Here is a 25379-nt window from a genome sequence, read left to right as displayed (position 1 = left end):
GATCTCACCATTCGTGAGTTCAAGCCCCATGTCGGGCTCTGTGATGACACCTCAGAGCCTGGCACCTTCTTCAGATTCTGTGTTCCTATCTCTCTGCCCCTTCCCTGCTCATGCTCTGTCTCTCTTTCTCTAAAAAATAAATAAACATTAAAAAAAAATTTTAAAGGCCGTCCATATATAATATGGTGAAATTGAGAGACTCAAGTAAGCCCCAGATGCTTCAGAGACCAGCTGAAGAGTAATCATCTTGAAGTGACAGAACTCATTTTAATGCTAAAGTCACTACTTGACAGCAAAGCTGGTTGAAGCCTTCATGGTATTCCTAAAAGCTGTGGGAATTTGGAAGTTCCCAAATCCCATCCCAAGGTGATGAATCTCTGAGCCAATTAATGGAGGACAGTAGATTTAAGATCTAATTTTTGCCACCAATTTAAGCAAGATGGAAACTTGCATGCTAATCACAATTTTTTTTTCTGATGTTGGAGAAAATGCAGACCACTGGGGTCAGCCAGACAATAGAATTAGAATTATGGCTAATATCCAACTGCATGCCCCCTCACTCCTTTCCCAACACAGCTCACATAATGGATTTGAGCTGTTCCAGACTCCAGGACAGGAATGATAGTGGAGGTGAAACTGCAGGTAGAGATTGTAGGAATGGGAATAGAGATGGGGAAGAAGAATAACAAGCTATGTTAAACAATGTTGTAAAGATGGTATTTATTTATTTAGAGAATGTGTGTGTGGGCATGCGCACATGCATGTGAAAGCAGGGGAGGGGTAGAGGGAGAGGGGGAGAGAGAGAATCTTAAGACATGGGGCTTGAACTCACGACTGTGAGATAATGATCTGAGCCAAAATCAAGAGTTGGGATGTTTAATAGACCGAGCCACACAGTCATAATTTTTAATTTTTAAAGTTTTTAAAACAATAGATTTCTTTTGCACATTTCATGATAACATCTATCTGACAGTAATTTAAAAAATGTAAGAGTGCCTGGATGGCTTAGTTGGTTAAGCATCCAACTTCTGCTCAGGTCATGATCTCATGGTATGTGGGCTTGAGCCCCCCCCCCCCCCCCCCCCCCCGCCGTTGGGCTCTGTGCTGACAGCTCAGAGCCTGGAGTCTGCTTCAGATTCTGTTTCTCCTTCTCTCTCTCTCTCTCTCTGCTCCTCTCCTACTCACTCTGTCTCTGTCTCAAAAAAATAAACAAATAAATAAACATTAAAAAAATTAGAAAATGCAAGGAACATATTTAAGCCTTTGAACTTGTTTGTCTTCCATTTTGGTGTTGAGTTGTGGAAGCAATTCAAATTTGAATGGACTACTACAATTTAAATAAGCATACTAAGACAAATACATGTGTGGTATTCCAAGTGTATGAGACTCTCCTGTCTGGCAGATAATCAGTTAGTGTTTCTGTTCTGGTTGTTAGATATAGACAGAGGGGGTTTCAGGGGGAAAAAAGTAACTTATCTGCATCATAAGACTTGGAATATATCAAATGGACACTATGTGTGGTTAGACAACCCCTTAAAATAGCAACTTTTATATTTTTTCTGTACTTCTTTGCATATAGTTCTTCCCCTATTTACAGAATCACTCACATTGTCCTCCTGAGAAGATCGTTTAAACCAAAGAGTGAAGAAAAAAAAACCTGAAACAATGTTTAGATTTTCTTTAGTTTCCATAGTAGACCCCTGAGAGTCCAGACCATGAAAGGACCTGAACATAGAATTTATGGAATTCTATGAATTAAAAAGGTAACAGAGGAAAAAAATAGAGGGAAGTTTACTTTTCCCATTTCCATAGAAACTGCAAAATAGCCCCCCTGCTGGGAAGTAAAGGGGAAGAGAAATTTGGCATAACTTTGGTAGAAATATGAAAGAGGAACAGAACTGGGGGGCCCACAGGAAGTGTGTGGTCACACCAACACAGGTCTCTGCATGGGACTTATGACACCTCTGAACTCATGTGGGGGGCTGGTGTCTTCCAAAAGCTCAAGGAAGGGAGAGCTGGAAGTAACCATTTGTTGAAGGTGCTGGTTCATTCAAATGACATACTTTATGGTCAAGGGCTACCTAAATTATTGGATTATTTGTATGTGTAGGAGGGTGTGGGGAAGGTTTGAAACTGCCAATTCTACAGGGTCTCTTAAAAGAATATGAGGCAAGTACAGACTACCAAATGGTCTCTGCTACCATCTCCACATCTTGTTTCTTTATTATTAAGGAGCTAGGCCTTTCTATTTCCATTCCATTGATGATACAGGCAACTTGTCAATTACTCTAACATTCCTGGCTTCCTTAATGAACTGACAGCTGTTTGCCAGGCAATGTGAGACAGTCCTGCTTCAGTCTGAGTTCTTGAGGCAGTCTGCAAAATGACAAAGAGAGAACCTCCTGCTGTTTTGAGCCTGTTGGGGAGCAGTGGGACCTGACTGAGGAAGGTGTTCAGATGGTGGTGACATTGTCCTTATACTTACTGGTCTCCAAAATCCTTATGTCCTACCCCAGTGTTCTCTGTTTGAGATTGTTGCTCCTCTGTCACAGCTTATCAGAAATCGTCACTCTTTTTTGCTGCAACCTGTCTTACCACCAGTGGTATAGAAAGCAGTGGGCCCTGATGAAAATAAGTTGATTGTAGAGAAGTGGATGAATCTGGGGCATGTGTCCTGGAGTCAGATTAAACAGCATGTGTGTGTGTGTGTTTGTGTATGTGTGTGTGTATTTCAACATACAGAAACTGACTAAATTTTTCTTTAAAAAAGTCCACTTAAAAATCTGGCAAGCTGTTAGCTTTTCTTTTCTCTGACTTCAGTTCTTTGGCTCTCATATTTTTATGTGACTTTACTTCACAAATTTAAGCGGATCAGCTTGTGCTCCCTGGAAGAAGGAAGCTGGCACTCTGCCGACTGGGCTGGGCCTTACTAAGTTTCAGTTTCCTTTTCTCTGAGTCACCGAAGCCTCCACATTGCTGAAGAATTTTTTGCTCCTATCGTGTGTCTGCTTAGCTGTCCAGACAGAGCAGCTACGCTCCACTTCAGTCCTTGTACAGATTCTACAAACAGGTAAATGAGTTGCTGCTTTCCACTTTTCCTAGCCACTTGCAAATTATAGTCTTCTTTTTTTAATTAAAAGAAATCCTTTAGAATGGAAAACTAGTCAATGATTTTTCTTGCTGTCTGTTCATCCTTGGTTTACTCTTTCAATGTATAATGTAAAGTAGAGAAGAGGAACAAATGCAAGCTTTGTGACAGTATGTGTTACCCATTTTTCAATACTTATTGGAAAATGTATTTGATTTTCTGCTAGATCGAGAAGTATGGCGGTGAGAACTCGTTTGACATGGATGCAAGAAAAGAATCTGCAAACTTATTTTGGAGGAAAACAGTTTACCCTTCTCTATAAAGCTAGTGTTCATGAATTCTCTGCATATTATTTGTTTAAGAGATGCTGTGATCAAGGGCCGATTGTGGTGGTGATTTATAAGGAACACTATGTTGTTGGCGCATATATGAAAACAAGTTGCAAGAAAGAGGAGAAAATTCCCATCGTCCTTTTTGCTCTTGAAGAGAATACAATTTCAGAATGCAAAATAAGCTCATATGTACCAACTGAATTGTTTCATGATGGTAGTAGAGGAAGGAATGACTTAGAATTCCACATAAATATGAGGAAACAAGTGATGACTCTGAACTTAGATACAAGTGAAAAACTTCGATTACCTCATATGCAAGCTTCTCCCTTTCAGGAATGTGAAGTTTTTCGATGTGAAGGTAGGTTTAATTAGATAACTTATATAGAGTTCTCTCCTGAATGTTCGGAGGATTTGAGGTGACCCATTTCTTTAAGGAAGAATGTCCTTGTCTCTGGGTGACCCAGACTGAAACCTGGCCACACATTGTTTGCTGAGACACAACCACGGTCAAAAGGAGCATATACAGAGTTTTCTGGAGGGTGTTTGTGTGGGCAAAGGGTAGGGGAAGGGGAGGAAAGGTAGAAGAAGAAGAGAGAGAGAGAGAGGGAGAGAGAGAAAGAGAGAGAGAGAGAGAGAGAGAGAGAGAGAGAGAGAGCAAACTTGAAGAGGGCTGCTCTTGGAATGAAACCAAAGCTTGAACTTCTCTTGATTCGTTCTAGATCCTGCAGTTTCCCATTATATCCATTATATCAAAAGACCAAAATTAATTAATTTATTTTTCTTCCAGAGGACATTGTTTCCAATATCTGCTGTTATAAACAGTGCTTTTATATAATATCTTCATGCATATAACTGTGCACACAAGAAGTTACTTCTTTATAGTAACTTCCTGGAAGTGGGATTGCTGTTTAAGAAATATTTACATTTGCAGTTTGACAGACACCTCTCAAAAGCTTCAGTTGTCTATACTATTCCCAAGAGTGTTATAGAAATGCCTATTTCCCTGTCTTCTTGCCTTTATTTGATATTATCAAACTTTAGAATATTTGTCAATTTGATGGTCAAGGAGGGCTTTTCGTTTTCTTTTTTGCTTATACCTAATTACACGGAAGTCTGTGTGTATCAACCATTTACATTTCTTCCATGAAATAGTTATTTATGTCTATCCATTTAAAAGAAGAAACCTGGGAATAACTCTCTGAGTATTTTCATGTTCCAAACTAATTGTCTGTGGTCTTCATACTTGAATTATTGTCAGAGTATGTAATTCTTGAATCACATTTTATTGTCGGGGATTTTGTAATGTTTCCACAGCATTGATATTGCTGTGGAAAACACAGGTACAGACTTACTTATTTGTCTTTGTTGTTTCTCTTTGAATGATTTGATCTTTTTTCCTGGCTGCTCCAAACATTAAAAATTCTTTTGTTGATGTCTGGTAAATTTAATTGGATATGTCATGATATTGAGCATCCTGGATCAGTTAAGTAAACTTTTTATTGAAGTATAACACATAAACAGAAAAATGCACAATTGATAAATGTACCAATTAATAAACTTTTATAAATTAGACGCACTAAGGTAACCACTACTTAGATGAAGAAATAGATTATTACCATCATTTCAAAAGACTCCTTGCTGATTCTTCCTGGTTATTGCCAGCCAAAGATAACTATTACTTTGGCTTGTGTTGACACTAATTACTTCTTGTTTTTGAATTCTATATAAATGGAATCATATCAAAATATGTATTCTTTTTTGTCTGACCTCTTTCATTCAACATTACGCTTGAGGGACTAAACTAAACAAGGTAATGGATTCTAAAATCAGACCTCTACGAATCAGGTATCTCACCCAGTATAAAGTTTTACTAATAATTTCAAAGATAAAGATAATCAGAAGTCTCAGAGAAGGCAGAAAGGGTACAGGAATATTCTATGTGGCTCCTAGATCCTTCTTTTGCATATTAGACATATGCTTTCTGGCTAAAAACAACCAGCAGGATTTTATTTTAAAGTTTATTTGTTTACTTTGAGAGAGAGAGAGAGAGCAGGGGAGGGGCAGAGAGAGAGGGAGAGAGAGGAACCCCAGCAGGCTCCACACTGACAGCTCAGAGCCCAGTGCAGGGCTTGAACTCATGAACCGTGAGATCAAGAGCTGGACACTTAACTGACTGAGCCACCCAGCCGCCCTACCAGCAAGATTTTTAAATGAAGTTTATGGGCCACTTTACATATTGAAGAGTGGTTAAGTTTTGGAACATTGGTATGTCAGTGCTATGGATTGAATGTGTCCCCACCCCCCCCAACTCCCTCACCAATTCGTATGTTGAAACCCTAACCTCTAATGTGACTATATTTGGAGAAGAAGCCTCTAAGGAAGTATATAAGGTTAAATGAAGTCATAAGAGTGGGGCCTTAATTCAATAGGATAAGCATTCATATAAGAAGGGGACACCAGAGGGCTCGCTCTCTCCACATGAACACACGAGAAGAGGTCATGGGAGAACACAGTGAGATGGCGGCTACTACAAAGCAAGAGAAGAGTCCGTGGAATTAAGTCTACCTTGCCAGACAGTGATCGCAGACTTCTCAGCTCCCAGAACTGGGAGAAATACATTTCTGTTGTCCCAGTTAATGGTATTTTGTATGGCAGCCTGAGATGACTAAGACAAGCAGCCTACATGACATTTCCCATGAAGATGTGCCTCATAAATCCATAGAATCTGTATTTATTTATTCTAATTAATCCTTAGCCAGGAACATCTTATTAAGGGCATTCAAGAGGTACATCCTTTCCTTGTAGGAAACATCATTAGTCTATATACCAGGAGATAAGATTATTAGCAAATTTTTAAGGAAGTTAGGCTGGGTCATTTTTCTCTTTTTTCCTTGAGGGTGTTACTTGCTACAGTGAGTGAATGTATCTCAGGCCAGCTGCTTTAACTCCTACCTCTCTACTGATTCATCATATTATTGTATGTTGCACTAATTTGTTCCTTTTCATTTTCATATAGGATTTCATTGTAATGATTCCATCATACTTTTTCTTAATAAAATTACTGCTGGTGGACATTTTGAGTTTTCTAGTTTGGGGCTATTACAAATAATGCTGCTATAAACAGTCTTGTACATGGTTTTTTGGTTCACATGTACACATATTTTTGAAGAATATAAATATAAAACTTCAGGGTCACTGGAAACATATATGTTTGCTTCAGTGGACACTGACAGAGCTTTCCAACATAGTTATATCAATTTTACCCACCACAAGAAGTGCATGAGAGTTTCTGTCACTTCTAAATTTTTCCCAACACTTTTTATTGGTTATATAGTATGTAGTCATTTAGGTATGTGAGCTGTAGCATGACATTTTGTGAATTTGGCTTTCTTTGATTAGACTAGTCTGTAATTTATTTTATAGTTTAAACCAATCCATTACTATATTAATTTACCCTTTTCTTAATTTACAAAATTTGTCTTGTGTTTTTGTTAATTCCTTCTTATATTTCTAATTCCTTTCTTATATTTCTTTATTCTTTTCTGTTTCTCTTTTTTATTTTCAAAACTTTCCTTCTTTCTTGCTGTTAATGAAATGTATTTTTAGCACAAGATTGATATAAAGTGTTTATATTTTTGTTATTGTCAATATATTTACAATTTTGATTTTTAATTTCTTGTTAATGTTAAGAGAGTGATTTGTAAAATCCCAAGAGGTTGGTTTTCTCTTTGCTTACACTTATTCTTTTCTAGTTTTATTATATCATAGTAATTGTAGGTAGTCTTCAGTATTTTTACTTTGGTAATTTAAAGAGGTTTTCTTTCCATACATATAGCCTTATTTATTTATTTTATAAAGAGAGTGAGAATGCATGGGGGGGTGGAGAGAGAGAGAGAGAGAGAGAGAGAGAGAGAGAGAATCTCAAGCAGGCTCCATGCCCAGTGCAGAGCCCAGTGCAGGGCCTGATCCCACTACCTTGGGATCATGACCTGAGCTGAGATCAAGATTCAGATGCTTAACTGACTGAGCCCCCCAGAATCCCTATATATAACCATATTTATGAATGTTTCACATAGTATTCCTCTTTGGTAGTGTAGAATTGCCAGCAACACTCCTCCTGTTCCTTTCAGTTTTTTTAATCTAAATTAAAAAAATGTGTATTTATTTTTGAGAGAGAGACAGAGACAGAGACTGAGTGGGGTGGGACAGAGACAGAGGGAGACACAGAATCCGAAGAAGGCTCCAGGCTCTGAGCTGTCAGCACAGCTCAGGGGCTCGAACTCACAAACTGTGAGATCATCACCTCAGCCTAAGTAGGACGCTTAACCTACTGAACCACCCAGGTGCCCCTCATTTTAAACCCACCACCACAGAATGTTTCTTCACAGGAAATAAATACTTCTTCACCTAGTCTCATTGGTTCAAATAAAATCCTCAGCTGACTCCTGAACCACTCACTGTGCTCTGATTGGGTAGGGATGAGTTCTACATTCTCTTCAGAGCTAAGTAGAAAATCAATTGGACTGGAAGTTCCAGGAGCCCCAGTTGCAGATACTAGGTTTTGGAGAAAATCTGGTGTCTGTGGGTTTTTTTGTGTGTGTGCCTCTGTATATTTTCCCTTTCAGACCTATTGCATTATGGAGAGGAACTATCTTAAAGTATTCCCACTCTTTCCCTGGCCTGTCCATGTCTCTTCGCTTTGCTTCTCTGATTCAGAAAGTGTCCCAGTTCTCATTTCTGGTGATGGAGCAAGCCACATACTACTGCTGGGTAACTGGGTAAGAAAAGATTTGTAGACAATCTAGTCTTACAGTGCCCACCTTGCCTCTAGCTCTAGATTCTGCAAATGACATGTTTAGGAGATTTGCCATAATTTTTTCCACTTGCTTTCATTATACTGCACTGTTATCATGGAAAAGCTATTTTTGTATTTTTCCCTAGTGAATGCATTGACATTCATTCAGTCAGCCAGTCATTCAACAACTTGTAATTTTCATTTTTCTTTGATTATTTCCCTAGATTTGTTGGACAGAAGGACTCTGGAAGGAATTAATGAGTAAGTCAATGTTCTGTTATTCTGTTAATGATCTTAGACTTATTCTAAGTTCTGTCAATAAATCGGTAGCACAAATTATAACATAACTTGTGGATTGTGAAGAATAAGCTGTAACTATATTTATAATCATAAAACTATTTGATAATACTAATGTTAAAACAGAAAGAACACCGAGGAGGGGGAACATTCCTAATGCTTTTACATAAGTGGAGGAAACTAATTATTTGACTGCAAGTCTACACTTTTGCTTAGAATTTTTGCAGTTACCGTTTCCACTACTTTAGGGAATCGCTTTGGAAGTGGTGGTCGGTAGTTGGAGAATACTTATAGAGCTTTAAGAACATGCCAGAAATTATTACTTCCATAAACTCCAAAAGTCACATATTATGCTGTGTTTTTCAAAGTTTATTACCGGTAAGTTATTTTCATGTTCAACATAGCTCATATTTAGCACTAGTTTTGTTTGGTCTGGTTGCTTAAATCTGAAAGGTTGTATGTCTGATTGACTTTAGTTACAAGTGTTATTTTTCTTCTTTTTCAGTAGGATGTGAGGTAGAATAGTTTCATGCCCTTTTAATAGGAAAACAAGTTGCTAATAGAAAATAAATGATAATACATAAGAAAAGAAAACAAATTCTAGAAAAATTTATGGTAAGTTCTTGTGACCTACCCTCATTCAATTGTTAACATTGTCTTGTCTGTACAGGCTCCACGAGAGATTATTGTCAGCCGTGAACACTTACAAACCACATAAAAACCTCGTTCCCCAAGTGCGAATTCTGCTGCTGGGTCCGACTAGAGCTGGGAAGTCTAGCTTTTTCAACTCAGTGAAGTCTGTTTTCCGAGGCCATGTCACACACCAGGCTCTGGTGGGCTCTGAAGCGACTGGGGTATCTGACACGGTATGTCCATTCAGGGCCACTCAGCCTTTGCTTCTTTGGTCCAGTTAATTGGGTTCGAAGTCTTTTGTGATCAACTTCATTACATGTAGACTTTATCTCTGTTTGTAATTTTTAAAATCTTATTATTTTTTAGTGTTTATTTATTTTTGAGAGATAGAGACAGAGCACGAGCAAAGGAGAAGCAGAGAGAGAGGGAGACACAGAATCCGAAGCAGGTGCCAGGCTCTGAGCTGCCTGCACAGAGCCCAGTGCAGAGCTTGAACTCACGAGCCGTGAGATCATGACCTGAGCCGAAGTCAGATACTTAACCGACTGAGACACCCAGGTGCCCCTCTGTTTGGAATTTTTAAAAAAGTGTACTCTTAAAGTTCCTTTTTCTCATCTGTAGTACAGGACATATTCCATTAAGGATACGGTGGATGGCAACTTCCTGCCTTTTGTTCTGTGTGACACAATGGGCCTGCATGAGAGAGGAAAAGGGCTGTGTGTGGATGACATAGCCTACATCTTGAAAGGCCACATTTCTGACAGATACCAGGTATGATTGGGCCAATCACTGAAATATTATAATTGATATTTAAAACGTTTATTTTTGCTCACTCTGGACAGCAGCAAATGCCGATCTAATTTGATGCATCATCTTTTATTTTCTTCAAGTGTACTCATTCAAGATCGTTTGCTTCTTCTTGATATTTTATTTTACAAAGAATTAAAACATGCAAACAACTCTTCTATCATAGCTGTTATAACAACTCTGAATGCTGTTACACATTCAGCTGCCTTGGGCTACATGAAACACAAATCCAACTAACATCAATTTACTAACATTGGTCATTTTTCTTATGTAATAGGAAGTCTGAAGGTAGGTGGCTTTGTGTCAGTGTGGAAGCTCTCTGAGGTTATTAAATTCAAGGGTCTTTCTAACTTTCTGTTCTGAGACCCTCAGCATGGGGTGCTATGGATTAAGTATTTGTGTCCCCCTAAAATTCACAGGCTAAAGCCCTAATCCCCAGTGTGATGGTGTTAGGAGGTGGGGCCTTTGAGAGGTGATTAGGTCATGAGAGTAGAGCCCTCATGAATGGGATTGGTATCCTTGTAAGAAGAGACCTAAGAAAGATGAACTTTCTCTCTGCCATATGAGGACACAGTATGAAGGTGGCTGTCTACAGATCAGGAAGGAAGCTCTCATCAGATGCTAAATCTGTCAGCACCTTGATCTTAGAATTCCTAGCCCCCAGAATTGTGACAAGTAATTTTTGTTGTTTAAGCTACCCCACAAGGTAATTTATTATAGCAGTCCAAGCTAAGACATGGGGCTTTCATCATTATGCTCTCCAGATGTTCATACTGAGCCTTGTCGGTGTTCCAGGCAAGAAAGAGGAGGAGATTAAAGTGAAAGCCACTTTAGTCTATCAATTTTTGTTTTAACTTTCTAGTCCTTTTATTTTATTTACTTATTTTTAATGTTTATTTATTTTTGAAAGAGAGAGAGAGAGAGAGTGCAAGTGGGGAAGGGGCAGAGAGAGAGAGGGAGACACAGAATCTGAAGCAGGCTCCAGGCTCTGAGCTATCATCACAGAGCCCGACATGGGGCTTGAACTCATGAACCGTGAGATCATGACCTGAGCTGAAGTTGGATGCTTAACTGACTGAGCCACCCATGTGCCCCATAACTTTCTAGTCCTTTTGATAAACATTTAAATTTTGAATTAATCATTAATTCACCTTGTTCCAAATGATTAGTCAATTGGGTCAACATCTTTTGTTGAATGTCTTTGCATCTTTTCCCTACTAAATATAGGGATTGGTTTTTATATTCTCTAGCTTGTTCTATTGATGCATTTATCAATTCTTTTATGATATTCATTTTGTTACCATATCACTTAATTGTTTTAATTACCATAGCAATCAATAATGTCTTAATGTCTCACTGGACAAGTCATATTCATTATTTCTTGTGTTTTTTTCTTGACTATTTTCACGATATACTTTTCCAAGTGAGCCTGTTTGTGTTTTTTTTTTTTTTTGATTGTTTGTGTTTGATTTGTTGGTGCTTTGATTAAAATTACATTAAAATTTTATACCCAAAGTTGTTTTACATCTTTACGTATCCGGTGTTCTTATCCAGAAACACGGCATGTTTTATTGTTCTATTCATGCAAGGGCTTTTCATTCTTTAATATAGCATTATCTTGTAGAGGTAAAGCTTTTTAAAAAAAATATTCTTTTTTTTTAAAAACAACTTTATTGTAGAGAATGTTAAATCTATGCAAAAGGAGACAAAATGATTTAATGACTTCTCATTTACTCAGCTTCAACAATCTTTGGCTCATAGCCTATCATCTCTGTCTATTCACTTTCTCTTCTCCTACAGTATTTGGAATCAAATTTAACATGTCATAACATTTAATCCATAAATGCATAATGCATAATGGATTTATCTATGTAAGGATATATACCTTTTGTTATAGATAGCTGTATACCCTTCTCATATCTAAAATTAATCATTGTTTTTTAATTTATCAACTATTACCCAATGTCCAAGTTCCTAATTGTTGTATAAGTATCATGCTTTTAAAAAATTTGTTTAAGTTTATTTATTTTGAGAGAGTCAGAGACAGTGTGAACAGAGGAGGGGTAGAGAGTGAGAGGGGGAGAGAGAGAGAGAGAGACAAAGAGAGAGAGAAGCCCAAGCAGGCTCTCCACTATCAGCTCAGAGCCTGACACAGGGCTCGAACTCGTGAAACCATGAGGTCATGACCTGAGTTGAAATCAACAGTCAGACGCTTAACGAACTGAACAACCCAGGTGCCTCAATATCATGCATTTTAAAAACAGCTTATTTGCGAATGATTGAAATAAATTTATTCAGACTCTTAACCTGTACATTCTGCCTCTATCTCTTTTGGTGTTTTTCCTTGTAATGTGTTTTTTTGTTTGTTTGTTTTTCTTAGAAATCCCATTGTTCTGTAGACTTCTCCATAGTCTCAACTTTGCTGTTTGCATCCCTTGATGCAGTTTCCTGTGGTCTTTTGTTTTCTATGCACCCTGAAAATTGGTAATTGAGTCTAGAAGCATGTTCAGATTCAGCTTCCACTTTGTAGAGGTGCTGTGCTCTTCCATGAGGAGACACACATTTTGTTCTATTTGATTCTTTTTGCTTTTCTAATAATGCCGATATTCATTAACGTTCAATGCCTAGATTCATGTGTTTATTAGGGTGTGAACATGTGATATTCTATCTTCATCATTCTTTTTTTATTTTATATTTATTCAATGAGGAGATAAATGTCTCCTCATCTACTGTTTGATTACCTGGTGGCACAGTTAACATGGGAGAGGCAGGATTTTTTTTCTTTACTACAAGCTTCTGAAACCATAAGGTGGTTTCTTTGTATCTGCCAATAATGACCAGTGATTATTTTATTATCATTATGAACCCCTGAACTGAACATATTTAATGTGTTTCAATCCTGTGCCATTTTCTCCATACTTATATTACATTTAACATATCTGACCAGTGGGAGCCTCTACAAGTTATATCGTGAGTCCTTTTGACATGAACCTAAAAACCTACTATATTCCTTGATTTCTGGTATGAGAGATGTCCAAGCCACATATTATATATTTCTAGTGCCTGATTTTGAGTCAATTATTTCTCTAAGATGTCTTGGTTTGGCTTATTAGAATTGTTATTGCTACATGGTTGGTCATTGATTCTTGCCATTTTTGGTGGACAGAGGTAAGTAATAGATCTTTTTATGATAAGGTGCATTATAAATTCATATAGAAACTTCTCTTTCAAATTCAGTACTAGGTAGTTTTTACTTAATCTTCTTCTGTCTTGCTTCTCTATCTGCTTTCTCTCAGGGTCTCTATTCTAAAGGACTCCAGAGATGACAGAATGTCATGTCACAACTCATTTGCTTTCTCTCACAAAATATTCACTGTGATCTCAGAATAAAACTCTAATAGTACCGGGGTGCCGGGGTACCTGTCGGTTAAGTGTCCAACTCTTGATTTCAGCTCAGGTCATGATCTCACGGTTTGTAAGATCGAGCCCCATGTCAGACTCTGTGCTGGCACTGCAGAGCCTATTTGGGATTCTCTCTCTCTCCCTTTCTCTCTGCCCCTCCTCTGCTCATGCTCTCTCTCTCTCTGAAACAAACAAACAAAAAAACAAATTCTAACAGTACCATAAACAGTTTAATCATAACCACTTTTAGTATAATATTATAGTATAATATTTTAGTATAAATATAACATAATCATAATCAAAATCAGAAAGAGTTTAAAATTTGAACCAGATTATTTATTTATTTAATTTTTTATTTATTTAAAAGTATTATTGTATTTTACATTTAGGGTGTATCAAGTAGTAGGAGTATACAAATTACTGTGCTTTAAAGTCAATCAGAAAAAACATACAATCAGAAATGGTCTCTCTTTGTGTAGTGAGGACCCCCAAATGGAGGTAAAAGTTCATTTTGTTGATTTTAATTTAGGGATGGGTTTTTAAATTTAATTATGTTTTATATTTATGTTTATAATTTATATAGCTCTCTTTTTCCTCTTTGAATATATTTATCTTACACTAGACATCTCCATTCATTTTTATTACCTACCAGACCTCTATAAACACATGAGTTTGTGACTGCTGCTATATACATTCTCCAAGCCATCATAGAAAGTACACCAAAATTCTGATCAAAAGTATGGAACCCACACTTAGTGGTCAACTAAAATTTGCCCAAACCACATACAATTTATTTTGGTGTACTGAAATATAGTTTTAAACTCAACTTTACAAAATAATGTATATTCAAAGAATTCATTTTCTTTCTCTGCCCCTTCAAATACATTTCTCCCCTTTTCTTATAAGCAACCATATAAAAATTTTTCATTTACTTTCATTTTTTTACTATATAAGAAATACTTACAGATTTGTGGTTCCCCTCTTTTTAGAGAAGTCATGAAATACTCTCTGCTATTGATATATTAGAATTTTGCCACTACAAATAGTGCTGAAATTAATAGGCTTGTACATACATCATTTTGTATTTTTGCCAGTACACATGTGGGACAGATTCCCAGCAGAGGGATTGCTAGTTCAAGAGTAAATGCATCCCATTTTGAACTATTTTTCATCCCTGGTTTCTGTGTGATGATACCGGATTTCTTTCTGTATGCTCTCACCTCCGCCTTTGCCCACATTGCTTCTATCTAGAACACCGTCTGCCATACCTTTATTCCTTTTATCAAACTCCATGTACTTTGTAGCTCCCAGATTATGTGTCCCTCTGTCACAGAAGCTTTACCTGACTGCATGAAAGGGTTGATAGCTACTTGCATAGACTGTCTTCTCTGCCAGATTGTTATTCTCATAATATTAGAGACTTGCACAGTGCCTGATACATCGTATGTGCTCATAAATATCCATAGAATTAATGTGTTGCATTTTGTTTATCTTATAGTTTAACTCCATGAAACCAATCACACCAAGTCATTGTAACTATATTCACTACCCGTTGCTGAAGGACAGAATTCATTGTGCGGCATTTGTGTTTGATGTCAACTCTGTTAAATACATCTCTCATGAGATGATAGCAAAGATCAAAGCAATTCGAAGGCAATTGATAAAGTGTGGTGAGTCTCATTCCACTTTACTACTAAGGGTAATGTATTAGACTATATTGTAGAACGGTTTCAGAACAGGATGAAAAACTTAAGAAATTGCATATGTGAATCTTCCCTGGCCCATCAGTGTAGTTCAATCAAATCCAGCACTTGATAGTGTTATAACTTTGTGCAAGTGAGTTAAACTCTCTATGTCTTAACTTCTAATCTATAAAATTAATATGATAATAGCACCTAACTCAGGGATTTATTATAAGGATTAAACAAATCAACATATATGAAGAGTTTGGCACAGTTCTCATTACCTGCTACCACTGTATCCTAGCACGAATTTATTTACAAAAAGTTCTAGATTTTCCCTTGAGCCTTAAGTGATTAGAAATGGAAAACAGTATTTCAGTAAGAAAAAGCATCAGGGAAGTAAGATGTTCAGTAGGGAAGGGATAGTTAAAAGTCTTAGGAGAAGGTAAATAGGATTAGAGAATTATGGTGTCCCATTCTGTTTTTTCTTGGCCTTATCCATTCTGTCTGGGAAAGAGCAAGTCTACCACACTTCTAACTTTGATTAAATTAGAAGCATGGAGTGATTTACTTGCTCTCTGAAATTTAAAGCCTTGTAAGGGTGGTGTGCAGGGCGATGCTTGCTAACATTGTAACAGAAGACCAACTTATTTGTGATGCTTTGACACATCTGTTGCCTTCTTGAGGCCTTTTCTCCCCCATCTTGTTTATTAGGTGTCTTTTCTCTAGTCTCCATGAAAACAACTGTTTGGAGAGGAAATGAAACCTATCACCAACACTGTAGCATCAATTTTAGTTATCTCGTCCAAGAGGTGGTTTCATTTGAAGTCTCATACCACGGAAAGCCTTGAAGGGAATTTCCTATGTCAGAGGAATTCTGAGTACTAATGAGTAGTTAGAGGGGGGTATTTTTGAAGGGTGATGGCCCTTCCCAAATATCTGGAATTGCTTCATTGGTAGCCTATTGCGTAATTGATAACTGATTAACTGAAAAGTACTGATGCTGTCTATAATGATCAAAATGACACGTATCTGTTTGACCTAGGTATGCCACATGTGGTTTTGCTCACTCATGTGGATAGCATGCAGCTGATTACAAAAGGTGACCTTACAGACATATACAGATGTATTCCTGTGAAGCACAAGGTAATGATGTCCTTCTTTGTAGACACACTTTCTAGGATATGTCACTATAATCGCATGATATTACTGTGTGTAAAAATAAAAATGGACACCTACTGAACTTAAGAATGAAAACAATTACTTGGATAATTCAAAATCATATCCCAAGATTTAAAAATTAAATATATATTCATCCTTACATGGACACAGATTATTCCATTTATTATAATTTAATTCAGTTAGGTTCAATTCAACAAATATTTATTGATTACCTTTCATAATCGAGTCAGTGTGCTAGTCTCTAACCAGACACAGATAATTAAAACAATTTCCTTGCACTCAAAAGCTTACAGTTTTATCAGTGGAGGTGAGGGGATGGAGGAGTCAGAGGAGAAAAAGATGACAGAGTATGATTATGACAATGTCATGAAGTGACTCAAAATAAAATTGAAAGATTAAAGGAGGAAAATATTGTGTTAAAGTGTATGGGAAAGATTTCATTACTGGAGTGTCACTGAGAAATAGCTTTCAAAGAGAAAGAGGATTTCAGGAGGTGAAGAGACTAAAAGGCGAAAACATTCAGGCCATGAGGATAGCATAAGTCAATACAGCAGTGTCTAGGGGGAGCATGGAGTCATTCAGTTTAGTGGAGGGCTGAATCCTTGTAGGGGGAGATAGAGTATGAAAGTTATATTTGCATGAGGTGACTTTACTTAATGATGTGCATTATGGGGAATCATACCAATTTTTTCTCTTCTTTTTAAAAAAAACTTTTAATTTAAATTCCAGTTAGTTCACATACAGTGTAATATTAGTTTCAGGTGTACAGTATAGCAATTCAAGACTTCCTATACATCACTTGGTGCTCACCCTAACAAGTGCCCTTCTTAATCCCCATCACCTATTTAACCCATCTCCCCACAGGCCTCCCCTCTGGTAACCATCAGTTTGTTCTTTATAAATTAGAATCTGTTTCTTGGTTTATCTCTCTCTTTCTCTCTCTCTCTACCTCTGTGTGTGTGTGTTTCCCTTTGTTCATTTGTTTTGTTTCTTAAATCCCACATATACATGAAATCATATGGTGTTTGTCTTTCTCTGACTGACTTATTTTGCTTAGCATAATACATTCTAGTTCCATCCATGTCATTGCAAATGGCAAGATTTCATTCTTTTTGATGGCTGAGTAATAGTTCCATATATATATATATATATATATATATATATATTATATCTTCTCTATCCATATATCTAGTTTGATGATATATTCATATATATTATAGATCCATATATCCATATATATGGATCTATAATATATATCCATATGTATATCCATAATATATATCATATTTTATATATATACATATATATACATATATATAAGATATACTATATCCATATAATATATATATACATATATATACACACATATCTTGTATATATACATATATATATACATATCTTCTTTATCCATATATCATTTGATGAACACTTGGCTCTTTCCATAATTTGGCTATTGTAGATGATGCTACTATGAAGAGTAGTGGTGTAACCAAAGTAAAGCTTCATAAAATTTAATTTGCCACCCACATGCAGAATAAATCAGAGTCAAAAGGAACCTGGACTTGGGAATACCAGTTGGGAGGATATAATGATAGCTAATATTTGTTGAGTACTAAATATGTGATAAATTTTCTTATTCAATACTTATAACAACCCTGTGAGATGGGTACTGTCATTACCACATTTTATAGATGAGAAAACAAAAGCACAGAGAGTAAAATATTTGCTAGTGTTTTTGACAGTGCTAAGAAGTAACAGAACCCTATTTTGAATCCGGGCAATATCATTCCATAGATAAATTAGTTTAAGCACAAATTGAACATCAATATTAAACTGGTCTAGGAAAACTAGATTAATCCTGAGAATAACTTTTAATAGGAAACAGGGAAATTATAGACTCCAGCATAAGGGCATTAAAAATGCTTCAATTTCCAAGTACTTTATACAGAATTATTAGTTCCTTTCAATTTCTAATTCATATGGAATCTACTATGTGTATTCTTGATGAAAATTAGCAGTGATTTTGAAGACTCCTTGTGAAGTTCTTTAAGAAAGTACTTTTTGGGACCAGATCTCTATCTTCATTTTCTCTAACAGGAACACTATTGCCAAGCTCCTGCTTTTTGTTATTGCTTTCACAATGTGTATTGACCTAAAATAGTATTTGTCACTGTTTCTGTATTGCAGTTAGAGGCAGTCCACAAAAAACTTGGATTTGCTCTTTCTGATATCTTGGTGGTTAGTAATTATACCTCAGAGTGGGAGTTGGACCCTATAAAAGATGTTTTGATCCTCTCTGCGCTGAGACATATGCTGTGGATTTCAGATGACTTCTTAGAAGATTTGACCGCTCGAGGAAACAAGGATTTACTGGTGTAAATACTTGAAGGTATCAGCTGTATGGCTACTCCCTGCTTGGATCTATTGGGTACCTGGCAGTTCATTGTGTCTCTATGGATCACTGTCCTGTGAATAGTCCTACTCTTTAACTCACTGGCCAGATGTGTTTTTCTTTCCCCTCACTTTTCCTGATTTCCCACCCTTAGGGTATATCCCACAGATTTGTACTACTTCTCTTTCTCCTGTCTTAAGATAGAATCTTTGAAATGATGCATTTCTGTCATTTGTACTGTTTGAACATCCCAAGCTGTATCCTTGCCCTCTTCTCTTGAAATGCGTTTTTTGCTTGGGACCCTGATATGGATTGGATCAACATTGTTTCTGATCAGATGTGATCTTTGGTTATATGCCTCTTTTACTTTTTAAATTTTTTAATGTTTATTTATTTTTGAGAGAGCATGAGTAGGGGAGGGGCAGAGAGTGAGGGGGGCAGAGGATCTGAAGCAGGCTCTGCACTGACAGCAATGAGACTGATGCGGGGCTCAAACTCACAAACTCATGAACCGTGAGATCATGACTTGAGCCAAAGTCAGACGCTTAAGCAACTGAGCCACCCAGGCGTCCCTTGATTACATTCCTCTTTCTTGGTACCTACATTTCTGCCTTTTTCGACTTGACTTTTTTTGACATGTCTCCCTCCTCAGAGTTTCTCTTAATGCCATGTAGTCAGGATGGTCTTAATGCCCATGGCAGATGTATGTGCCTTTCAGATTTATGACCTCAGATTTTAGCATTACATGCAGTCTCTTTCAACCTCTATCAACAATATGCTGCACTGTTTCAATCAAAGATCAGACAGAAAGAAGTTTCAATCTATACTCAAATCTTATTTTAGTTTGTGAGAAATCAAATTAGAATATAATATCCTCTTTATTCTCTCTCACTTGCAAACTACTAAGACATTCTCATGCTACTACTAACTCCGCCATCTTGTTTTCTCCATTTCTTCTCTTCTTGATGGGCACATGCTCTCCCAAAGGGGAGATTGGAATATTCCTTTTCCTTCTGGTTGCTTTTCCTTAAATAAACCATTACGAATATTTTGTTTCTCTTTTATCAGAGATTGGAGAAAAGGAATTATCAAGTATGTAAAAGGAGGAAACAAATACGTGAACCCTTCACATACTAGTAATTTTTATCTCATCATTGAAGAGTGAAAATTGAGAAATAAGAAAATACAGGAAAAAGAGAAATAGATGAAACAGAAGGGGCATGTTTTATTTATGTCTGGGATGAAGATGCCCTACAAAATAGTAATACCTGCCAATAACTAGGAGCAGCAAGATTTAAAGCCATTAATTGTAAAAAAAAAAAAAGATTGTGATTTCTTTTGGATTTATTTTCTGTATCTGTGGAAAATGGAAGTTTCTTCTTGTAAAACTTGAGTTTAACTTCAGTGTGCGTGTGTGTGACTTTGGAAAAGTTTATTTTAATATAACTTGTCAGCATGTTCTCATCCTCACCCACATCGTCTTATTTTGCCTTCTTATTTTATTTCTAAAGTATTTGAGTGCTTCCTTCAGAAGCACATATACTAAAGTATTTGAGCTTCTCTTTGGGTCTCCAGTTAATGTATTCTTTCCCCTACAGATATTTGTTTGTTTGTTTGTTTGTTTGTTTAATATCTGAAACTGTCTTCCAGGATGTGACTATTAATATTAGTAAGAGTTCTGGAGGATTAAGACTAACAAGGACTATATTTGATTACTCTGTCAATTACAACTATTTTAGCTACAAGTGACAAAACTCAACCTGAATTACATGAATAAAAAATAATCAAACCATAGAAAAGGCTGGGGTTGAACCAAACTGCCTCAGAAATGGTTGAGTCTAGGGATTCAAAAGGTATTCTCTCTCTCTCTTTCACTCTCTCTCACACACACAAGTGCACACACATGTGTATGCACACACACACAGATATACACCCTCTGCTTCATTCTTTGTGCTTATTGCTGTCATTCTTTCAGGTTAGCATTCTTGATAAATCTTAAACCACCTGAATCCAGGTTTCAAATTGACATTCACTTAGCCTCATGACCTGAAAAGGAAGAGGATTTTCTTTTCCCGTGTCATTGTGAAATACTCCAAAAAAGGACTGCAATTGATTTAGCTCAAATCGTATATTTGACCTCTGGGAACAATCACTTCTCTTTTCCAGAAGAGAATTAAGTCATAATTGCCCAGGAAGAGTGATATATTACTAGAAGAAGGGAGTATGGAGTGCCTGGGTGGCTCAGTTGGTTGAGGGTTCGACTTTGGCTCAAGTCATGATCTCGCAGTTCGTGAGTTTGAGCCCCGCATCTGGCTCTGTGCTGACAGCTCAGAGCCTGGAGCCTGCTTCAGATTCTGTGTCTCACTCTCTGTCTGCCCCTCTCCTGCTCATGCTCTGTCTCTCTCTGTCTCAAAAATAAATAAAACATTAAAAAAATTTTTTTTAAAAAAAGAAGGGAGCTTATTATGGACATGACCACTGTTGGATTAACTGAGCTGGAGAGGTACCACAATATGTATCTTATATTTAGGGAAGTCTTACATCTAGTTTCTCATTTATATTATAAAGAATGTCTTATTAATAAGTCTAAAATCATTAATAATTACTTTAAAAATCCTTTTATTAAAGTAATGTATACACATAAAAAGCACACAGTTCACAATTGTATGGCTCAGTACATTTTGATACTTAACAAACCAATGAAACTAGAACTCAGATAAGAAACAGAACATCCTACAAGTCCCCTTTATGCCCCAGATATCCACTATTCTGACTTCTAATTGTGTAGATTAGCCTTGTGCTTTTTTATCCCTTACATAATATCATGTACTATTTACTCTTTTGGGTCTGACTTCTTTCATGAGATAGTGTATTTGTTTGATTCATATTATTTACATAGGTAAAGATCATTTATTCTCATTGATTCTATTATTCTAATGTTAATGGGTGGCTCTAATAATTTCCTTATAGATCAACAATATATTCTATATAGGTTGCATTAAGCTTTTTATGATTTATAGCTATATGGAAACAAACCATATGATTTTGGGTGTTTCTGATTTTGTATTATAATAAAGATTTCATAATGTGAACATACCATGTTTCAATTTGTAAATATAGCTTGAAAATGAGAAGTAGCATCATGAAGAAGTTGACATTATCCTAAAATTAACAAAGTAGTGTTAAGGGTCAAACATATCCAAGACTTTCGTTAAGAAGAACAAAGTGGGAAAACAGGTATAAAGAGATATATCAAGAAAATGTAAGTTGACTTTGATGCATTGATAAATTAATGGAACAGAACAGAGAGTCCAGAATCAGACTCAAGCATGTCTGGACATTCGTTCTATGATGGGGTAGCATCGCAGATGAATAGAAAAACAAACAATTCATAAATGGTCAAGGTCAATTGGTCATCCATATGGGGAAAAAAGCTCTGAATTCCTCACATCATAACCAAAAGTCTACTTTAGGTGGACTAAGTTTCTAAATGCTAAAAAGCTTTTAGAAGATAAAATAGAAGAGTACTTTTATTCCTTGGGAGTGAGAAAATATTTCTTAAGTCATATTTCTTAAACAAGATACGAAAAGCTTAACCTCAAAAGAGGTGAAAATTCAGCTACATTGAAATCAGTAACTTTTATATTCAATAAATCCCATTAAGGTAGCGAAAAGACACAGCAAGGTGTGGAAGAACATACAGCTAGCAAAGAACTAATGAAAAGATGTATAAAGAAATTCTACAGATCTCGAAGAAAACTGAAATATAAAAGAAAATGAACAAAAGACTTGAAAAGGAACTCTAAAGAAGAAGGAAATTATAATATCCAGTACAGAAGATAAATGTTCTATATCATTAGTAATAAAAAATATTGAAACTAAAGTAATCTGATTCTTTTTTACTTTTACTGAGATTTAATTGCCATATAAAATGCATATAGTAAAGGTGTAAAATTGGGTGAGTTTTGACATATGAATACATCTGTAAAATAATCTTGACAATCATGATACGAAATCTTTCTATCACTCCCTACCCCCCTAAACTACAAGTGCCCTTGTAATCCATTCCCTTTATTCCACCTCTTGTTCTGGTCCTCAGACAACCACTGGTCTGCACTGTGTCACTGGAAGTTAGTTTTCATTTTTTAGAATTTATGTAAATGAAATTTTATAGAATATGTTCCTTTGTGTCTGGCTTCTTTTATTCAGCACATTTTGAGATTCATCCATATTGTTGCATGTATCAGTAGTTCTTTCTTTTTATTGCTGAGTAGTGTTTCATTGTGTGAATATACTACATTTCTTTATCTGTTCACTTGGTGACAGACTTTTGGATTGTTTCCAGTAAAGGTGAAGATATGCAGGCAGACCTGATGAACTGGCAATTTGACTCCCAATTACGTATCTTAGGGATACTTTTTATATGTGCATTTAAATACATGTATAAGAATTTTTATTGTAGCATTATACATTATCATCCCAAATCAGAAACAGCCCATCAACAGTACTGCTCATCAACAGTAGGGAAGATAACAAATTGATGTATACTACATAGAGTATTTCATTTCATGTAGGAAAGAAAATTAAAGAACAGTTACTATATGTATCAGTATAAATATTGCAAATACAGTATTGACCAAAAGAATAAAGACATGAATTAATGTTTACATTGTGAATAGATTTATGTAAATTTAACAAAATTTCTAAATAAGAGAGGAAATGATGACTATAAAAATGAAAATGGTGATTACCTTTCAAGGGTATGGGGTTGTGAAGAATCAGGGGCTCACCTAGTGGTTCTGTAGGAGCTAAAATGTCCTTTATTTTGAACAAGGTGGTGGTGAAATGGATATTTGCTTTATAGTTATTTTTAAGCTGTGCATTTGTATTTTGTGTACTTTTCTACATGTGTTGTATATTTCACAATTAAAACAGAAAAAAATGAGAAGTAATGTCACACAAAAACTTTAGAATTAGACAAAACTGGGTCCAGTTCTCTATTCTGCTACATAATTTGTGATTTTTTAAAAAATCTCTCATTTCTCCATCTTACAGATGACAACAACACTATATTCATAGGTATGCTGTAAGACCTAGATTAGATAATATATATAACTAGATAATCAGTGTAGGTACTTAGAAACAGACACTCAGATGCTGATGGACATTACCAATCTTGTATAACAACAAACTGATAAGTTACTATGTCTCTCTATTATAATTTTATTGTAGTTGAAAACAAAGGTAAGACTTGGACTTGGTAGCTCATGAGAAAAAAAGAGACTGAAAGTCAAATTATCAAAGTTTTTGTTTTTGGCTGTTTGATAGGTGGTTTTAAAGAAAATATACCTTTGGCTTCAAGAGCATGCTGTTATCTAAAATTCAAAATTTGTAATAGCAGATAGAAACATATTAAATGGCTTGGTCATGTATGCCCCCTACTGGCCAATTCTCTACAAAGTAGAAATGATGCTGAAGGTTGAATTTGGAAGCTTGAATGAAAACTGCTAAAGCTTCTAATTCTTTTTTTTTTTTTTAATTAAAAAAATTTTAATGCTTATTTATTTTTGAGACAGAGAGCTGGGGGAGAGGCAGAGAGAGAGAGAGAGGGAGACACAGAATCCGAAGCAGGCTCCAGGCTCTGAGCTGTCAGCACAGAGCCCAATGCCGGGCTCGAACTCACAGACTGAGAGATCATGACCTGAGCTGAAGTTGGATGGTTAACTGACTGATGCACCCATGTGCCCTTACAGTTTCTACTTCTTAAAAAAACTATCACAACAGAAAAAGTTTTAAATGTCTAATTTTGTAAAAGGTATGCAAAATTTAAATAGAAGATAATTTTCTCCTGGTGTTGAAAATGTGGTAGTATTTGGAAATGCTGAGTTCTGTTATGTTTTGTTATTTCTGGCATTATGCTAAACTTATTATTTTTTATCTTTTTTTTTTAGTTTATTTATTTTGAGAAAGAGAGAGAGAGAGTGTGAGAGAGGGGAAGGACAGGGAGGGAGACCCAGAATCTGTAGCAGGCTCCAGACTCTGAGCTATCAGTGCAGAGCCAGACGCGGGGCTCAAGCCCATAAGTCACAATATCATGATGTGAGCCAAAGTTGGACGCCCAACTGACTGAGACACCCAGGTACCCCTAGACTTATTATTTATGCATATTTACATTTTAAGGTAACATTAATGTGTTTTATTTTAGCATTTTTGTTAGTCTGCAGAATAGAAATTTGAATATATAATACTTACGGCTTATGATGATCAAAGAACACACAAAATGGGTACTTTTGCCTTTTGCTTTTTCATAAATGTGATCCCCAATTACATTACTTTTGGATAATGAAGTCTTGAACCCACTTCTACATGAGTTAATTTGCACAGGCAAATCCTAGTCCAGTGGAACAGGAGAAACATTATACTTCAAGTGTCATGTTCTCTCAATTTTAATTTCTATTTGATTTAGGATTATTATATATGAAACAAGGGTTTGCAAGTTAGTTATTATAGTAAATTGCCACAAAAACATTAAATTAAATATGACCTGTTTCCCTGCCAATGCTGCCTTCACAGAGATTAACAGTGGATTCCTTTCAGCTACATAGTACTGAGTGCAAACTTCTTAGGGTGGCATTCCTAATCTGGACATATTTGATCTCAAACCGTAAAACCAGAGCTGCACTGAGTGACTTACTCTTCTTTACTCTTTTATGCATCTTCCTTTCCCCACGCCTTTGTTCATACTTTGGGGGCAGTTACTTAATTTCTA

The 25379-nt window shown here is 36.2% G+C and overlaps 1 protein-coding gene across 1 annotated transcript; it reads left to right on the top strand.

The window, feature by feature from the left end:
• The first annotated feature begins 1469 nt into the window (after positions 1 to 1469).
• IFI44 (interferon induced protein 44) lies at positions 1470 to 21702 on the top strand. Its single transcript, XM_019413913.2, has 9 exons — positions 1470 to 3070; positions 3315 to 3778; positions 8440 to 8476; positions 9183 to 9378; positions 9767 to 9916; positions 14853 to 15024; positions 16082 to 16182; positions 18406 to 18607; positions 19679 to 21702. Exons 2-8 carry the CDS (start codon positions 3325 to 3327, stop codon positions 18595 to 18597), a joined length of 1302 nt encoding a protein of 433 aa, XP_019269458.1. The 5' UTR covers positions 1470 to 3070; positions 3315 to 3324; the 3' UTR covers positions 18598 to 18607; positions 19679 to 21702.
• The last annotated feature ends 3677 nt before the right edge of the window (positions 21703 to 25379 follow it).

Source organism: Panthera pardus, unplaced genomic scaffold (genome assembly GCF_024362965.1).
Source record: "Panthera pardus isolate Hobbes unplaced genomic scaffold, ASM2436296v1 HiC_scaffold_11, whole genome shotgun sequence".
Lineage (NCBI taxonomy): Eukaryota > Metazoa > Chordata > Mammalia > Carnivora > Felidae > Panthera > Panthera pardus.
This window is presented reverse-complemented; position numbering and strand designations above follow the sequence as displayed.

Coding starts and splice junctions, on each gene's coding strand:
- IFI44 (XM_019413913.2), top strand. CDS start 3,325: ATGGCGGTGAGAACTCGTTTGACATGGATGCAAGAAAAGAATCTGCAA. Junction 9,917..14,852: donor ACATTTCTGACAGATACCAG/GTATGATTGGGC, acceptor TTTATCTTATAG/TTTAACTCCATGAAACCAAT. Junction 15,025..16,081: donor AAGGCAATTGATAAAGTGTG/GTGAGTCTCATT, acceptor TGTTTGACCTAG/GTATGCCACATGTGGTTTTG.